This window comes from Etheostoma spectabile, chromosome 17 (assembly GCF_008692095.1).
Source record: "Etheostoma spectabile isolate EspeVRDwgs_2016 chromosome 17, UIUC_Espe_1.0, whole genome shotgun sequence".
NCBI classification, from domain to species: Eukaryota; Metazoa; Chordata; class Actinopteri; order Perciformes; family Percidae; genus Etheostoma; species Etheostoma spectabile.
The window spans coordinates 5,616,962-5,623,300 of NC_045749.1; the positions used below are offsets into that span (position 1 = coordinate 5,616,962).

General features: G+C 37.8%; 1 protein-coding gene across 2 annotated transcripts in view; it reads left to right on the forward strand.

Moving 5' to 3' along the window:
• The window catches only part of pank1a (pantothenate kinase 1a), a 20,424-nt gene that overhangs the window by 10,083 nt on the left and 4,002 nt on the right, over window positions 1-6,339 (forward strand). For both annotated transcript variants that reach the window (XM_032541023.1, XM_032541024.1), the window contains exons 2-5: window positions 1,748-1,894; window positions 2,410-2,615; window positions 3,328-3,581; window positions 4,819-4,995. In XM_032541023.1, the coding sequence (XP_032396914.1) occupies window positions 1,748-1,894; window positions 2,410-2,615; window positions 3,328-3,581; window positions 4,819-4,995 (784 nt within the window). The remainder of the gene's footprint in view (window positions 1-1,747; window positions 1,895-2,409; window positions 2,616-3,327; window positions 3,582-4,818; window positions 4,996-6,339) is intronic.

Below are 6,339 nucleotides of genomic sequence, written 5' to 3' on the forward strand. Positions count from 1 at the left end.
GGAGTGTCACTTAAAGGGCCTATTTGTGTGAATTTTTGTCCCCCAATGTAGCACAGCTAGACTTTTTATTATATTTATATTTGTCAATTTTGCTTAAAAAATAAGTGCAGATTATTTATTTTTCATCATCAATTGATTATGATCAACAAACATTTCAGGTCTAATTATCATTCAAATAAAGCTTTCTGAATTGGACAGAAACACCAAGAAAAAGGCTGATTTACTTAAATGTACTTCAATATAGTAGTTGCTTTGTGCTGCATTAAAACATCTTGCGTTATCAGTTGTCTTCCACCCATGCCAGTAAATCTTACCTTAATTAAATTACATTGATCAAGAAACAAGAAGCATGTAAAAGACGGTAAGAGGACCGTGAGAGGGAAAAATGAAATGGGAGCAAGAAGGGAGGATAAGGACTGTAAATGGAAAGGGATGAAGCCCTAGGAGATGGAAAGAGAATGAGGAAGAAAGATGGTGTGAATGAGAACGCTGTAGAGAGGCTGAGAGATGTTGGTAAGTGAAAGAGAAAATAGGAGGTTGAAGAGACAGGGAGCAGCGGAGACGGTGGGGGAGGGGGGTTCACTGTTTCCATGGTGATTGTGGCAGTGTTTAATTTTTTTTATAGCTTGTTGTGCTGAAAGATTTTTTTTTCTTTCGTTGAACTCATTGGCTTTACTGCATAAACAGAATATATTTAGGTCAATCATTGGTAAAATAAAACAATACAAAATATTGATTATAGGGAAAAGAATTGATTTTATAAATCGTCACTGGTTGATATCTGTATGTCATTGTTAGAGACTCCAGTCCGGGGCTGCAATTAACAGTTATATCCATTATCAATTCATTTGCAGACTAATTTCAGAATGATTTACTGTTTTTAGTAATTTGTAAAATGTCATTAAATAGTGAAAAACAGCCTTCATAATTTCCCAGCATTTTAAGATGATGTATTTAAATATCTTGTTATGTTCAACCCTCAGTCAAAAGATATTCAGTTTACAAACCTATATGGGAACGACAAATCATCGTATTTAAAAACTTGGGAATCACAAATATTTGTTTTTTTTGCTTGAAAAATTACTGAAATGATGAATCGATTTATTAAAATAGTTGGCAGTTAATATGTGTTGATTAATGGATCAATTGTTTCTGCTTCACTCTAGTCTACAGTGTAGTTCCACACACTTCACATTGCTAACCCATAGAATCACACAAACTTATATTAAATAATTACTAAGTAGTTCTCTTTTATTTATTTCTCTCTGTCTGTTTAAGGGTCACTTAGATGATTGAAACTTCAAAATCATTGAATCAATTTTATTCTCTCAGCCGTGTTTAACCTGGTTGGGAAGACAATCGCCACTGAGGGTTGGATGATGTGCGTTGACCAAGCGTTGACTAATTCAGATAACAAAAACATGATCAGCAACATTATAAAACGTTTATTTATGATCACATATCGGACATTGTATTTACTGCATGTCGGCTGTTAGCATAATGACACCTCTTTAATCACAGGTACTTTATAACACGGCTTCTGTGTTTTGCTTTAAATAAATACATTTCTAATGCCTTGAGAAAAGTAAACATTCATGTATCTTTTTGCAACTTAATAGTCATCTTAAAAAAAGAAGAAGTGATTATTAGCATCAGTCAAATCCTTTTACTTAGGTATGTATTATGTCTTGGTTTTATAGGTAAAGTGTTTAATTACACTCTTCTTGTTCTTCTCTCCTCCTCTTAGCCTTCCCCTGGTTCGGTATGGACATCGGTGGCACCTTGGTCAAGTTGGTGTACTTTGAGCCAGTTGATATAACTGCAGAGGAAGAACAGGAAGAAGTGGAAAACCTCAAGTCCATCCGCCGCTACCTCACCTCAAACGTGGCCTATGGTATGTATACCCATACACACACACACACACACACACACACACACACACACACACACACACACACACACACACACACACACACACACACACACAACTGGTCACTCCCATATACTTGCATCTGTTAACTCACTTGTATGTCTAAAACAGGGAAAGTCAGGTCATGGACACTTCACAGGAAGATAGCAGGATATATTTACAGTCTGTGTAACTGTTGGATGGATTGCATAAGATTGATAAGGAGTTTTGTTCTTGACTTCAAGTTCAGTTATTATTCATTAAACCAGATCATTCACCTCAAAGATTCTGAAGCTGAACAACATCACCACATCACAAAGAAAGGACATTTTTGTAGGTCATAAAAGTGCACAGATAAACTTTAGTCACAGCTTTCCGTAAAGTGTGTGTGTGTGTGTGTGTGTGTGTGTGTGTGTGTGTGTGTGTGCAATTTATAAATCCACATGAGTGCATCAAGCCAGGGTCTAATGTAGTGTAAAAATCGTTCCTCCCTCACTCAGGTAAAACCGGCGTCCGTGACGTCCACCTGGAGCTGAGGAACCTGACCATGTGCGGCAGGACGGGGAACCTGCACTTCATCCGCTTCCCAACGCAGGCCATGCACCATTTCATCCAGATGGGTCGCGACAAGAACTTCTCCAGTTTGCACACAACACTCTGCGCCACCGGAGGCGGGGCGTACAAGTTCGAGAATGACTTCAGAACGGTAAGGCCAGAGAAAATGTCAGTGTTAAGAAATGAAAGGTAAGTTACTATTGCAATCTTTCTCACTGCAAACATTTGATTTCTGACAGAACGGCAACGACTAGTTGATCAACAGAAAATTAATCTGCAACTACATTGCACTACACAGTAATTTTTAAACCAAACAAGGCAAACATTTGACAGTTCAACTTTTGAAATTCTTTTGAAAAGTTTCTTCTTGTTGCCTTACATTATACCGAATTTAATGTCTGATTTTTGGACTGTTGGTCAGATAAAACACCATTTAATTACTTATTTCTATTGACCAAAGGATAATAATAATAATCTGTAATTACATTGTTCAATAATGAAAATAACTAGTTGAAGCCCCAGTTCATGCTAACTAGGCTATGTTAACAGTTAACAGTTCTGTCACATTTAAAGTATACATAATTAAATCTCTCTCTTTATCCGCTTCCATACTCTGTGTCTGTATGTGGAAGTACAGTCTGTAGTTCTAACAGGCTTTTGGCTGGCCTGTGAGTAGGGAGGTCTGGGCACTGGGAGGAAAGTTTACCAACATTATTTTGACAAACAAAAAGTTGGTTGAATATCAGCAAAGTGTCCATTTGAAGAGCATTATCTGATCTTTTACTGTAAATCATCTTCAACAGTTACAACCCGTTTGATAGTGTTAAATGCTAAAATAATGTTGCAATAATAATGTGCTGCAGATGGCCGACCTGGAGCTGCTGAAGCTTGACGAGCTGGACTGCCTGATCCGTGGCCTGCTGTTTGTGGACCGGGTGAGCTTCAATGGACACCCAGAGGGCTACTACTTCCAGAACCCATCAGACACGCAGAGCTGCGTGAAGAAGACCTGCACCCTAGACAACCCTTTCCCCATGCTGCTGGTCAATATCGGCTCTGGGGTCTCCATACTGGCCGTGTACTCTGAGAACAACTACAAACGGGTGACTGGGACCAGGTGAGGAGGGTAGATAGACAAATGTAAAAAAAAGTGCTACAACCACCAGCTAAAACCTGCAACCTCACAGCAAGCTACTCTCCTATTATTATGGTATATCCAAGTGACCTGGTTAACTGAAACATTGGACTAAAATTAATGACACCAAAAAATGTGAATGTTGGGGAACAGGGCCTAGTGAAAAGGGATATATTTAGCATATTGTTATCAATTGGGTCCAAAACCAATGGAAATACAAAACTAGTTTGTTCCACTGAAGTCCACGTTGAGCCCAAAGAAAACATGTTTTGAACTTGAAGTTGTTTTGCGTGCATGAAATGTGGTAAAGGGTAAAGGTGGCTAAATACTCTAGCCTCAGTTGATCGGGCAGATAAGCCAGAATCAGCTGTTTGAATTCCAGACGTTCATTTTTTCTGGTCACTTTGTGTACTTTGCTACTTATGTAATAGCGGCAGTTGATTGCGATTAGATAGTGAGTTGTCAAAAACAGTCGGAAGATCAAAGAAAGCCCCTTCTGGACATGATGAGAGCATGTTAATGTAGGAAAAAACTTGGTTCAGTTATTTTGTATATTTATATTTTATTCCAAGCCTCCTAATTATCTGTCACAACTTCACCCACCATAGTCATCTAGCACGTACTAAACTTATGTTTTTTAATTAATGCTGGTCAAAGGAAGATTATTTTGTATAATTTCAAAACAACTTTCCCATATTCATACTGTATGTTATTTTGTGTTGAATTTATTTTCTCTTTCATCCACCCAGGTGTTTATTTTCTAGTGTATTTTGCTTCACATAACAAACAGGAATTAAAAGTTGTTTAGAGAGGTTAGAGGTCTGGTCTGCATTGACCAAACAGAATGGTTGCTGAGACTGAAGTATTAGGAAGACATCTTAGAGCTGAGGACAGAAGTATATATGAATTTTATTTAGTAAAGTAAACCTTTGCATAATTCATTTCAGACAAAAAACAATCACATCTTCAACACCCCTTTTGTCTCTCCTCCTCTTTCATATTGTCTCTCTTCTCCATTTATTTCCTTCCTTTAAATCTACTCCTTCGTCTCTTATTATTATTAATTCCCCTCTTTTATCTTTCCTCTTTAACGCTTTTCCTCCTTCCTCTTGCTTGTTCTCTTGTTTTAACACTCATGCTTTTTACTTCTTCTCCAACCCCTTTTGCCCCGTTATTGTCTCCGTCACACTATGTCTCTGGCTTCATGTCTTACCTTTAGTCTGGGTGGTGGAACATTCCTGGGCCTTTGCTGTCTGCTGACGGGCTGCGAGACATTCGAGGAGGCGTTGGAAATGGCCAGCAAGGGCGACTCTACCAACGTGGATAAGCTGGTGAAGGATATCTACGGAGGAGACTACGAGCGCTTTGGCCTGCAGGGCTCTGCTGTCGCATCCAGGTGAGTGCGCAGGACACAGTCATAACAGAAATATATACAACAAATGGTGTATGTAATAATAGCTGACAGGGTACAACACACGCACACACACACACACACACACACACACACACAATTTGTCAAATAACACTTGCTTACTGTTGTTCTAAAGGTTTTTAACAATCACACAGGCTATTTGTTTATTTTTATTTTTCATTTAATTTGTTAAGGATTCATCAAACTTGAATAGGTCTGTGTGTTTATGTTATGTTGTAGATGCTCCTCTGAAAGCCAGACTTATAAAAATCTTTGTAACCAAGTGACCATCATAAGTGCTCTTTGATAAAGATATATTTTTGGCCTTTACAAAAAATATTTACTTATCAAACGACTCACTAATCACTTAAGCAAAAAAGGAAAAAGTTCTTCTTCTTTTCTTCTTCTGGCTGTGGACAGAAGGGGACCTCCATTTTATCATTGTATCTTCTTAACAGCAGAAAACTACATTTTATAATACTGGTCACAGTCTGTCCTACAAACCTGCTTAATTAACACACTGTGTGTGTGTCACTGCATAATGTAAGGTCATTTCCTAAAATATATAGAAGTAAATTATATATTTCCAGGACACGTAAGAAAGGTTTAGCAGCATTTAGTAGTTTTTAGGATTTTTCTGGCTTCATTGCAATTTAGATTTTTTTTTTTATTGGTAAAAAAACAACATTTGGTTGGTTGCTGGATTGTGTGTTCCTAAACTACCTTTTTCATAGTAGAGCAAGAGATTGGCTGGTAACCTGTTGATTAGCTCTCCAGCACCACCATGTGGTGCAGAACAGGTGTTGCATTCTGAACACTACTTAGTGATTTACTTACTGATTCCTTACTACTTTTTTTTATTTTATTTTTTTTATAATGTATGACCCTATCTTACTTTCATTTATTTATATGTTTAAGGACAGATTAAAAAAATATATATATATATCATAATTTTGTGCAATTTTGTGCACAGCAGTCCTGGCAGCAGCTAAAGGTTGGGAGGTTATTTATTGTTGCCTGTTTGTTGCACAAACAGTTTCCCACAACAATGCTACAGTCTTTTAAGGAGTGCACTAAAGCCAAATCCTGTTGAGATTCGCACAACACCTGCCTCCTTCAGCCTAGATGGATAACCTATAAACGCTCTTTGATTCTTTCTGTTGCTCACTGACTGCACATTGCCTACAACATTAACACCATATTGCCACACATGCATACCTAAACTGTTGAGTTTTGTGTTAGAGGATGGGACCAATACATTGTCTTTCAACAGATGGCGCTTAAACTGTGTCTGCATTTTTGATTTCTGTTAATTAGCATCACCACAAC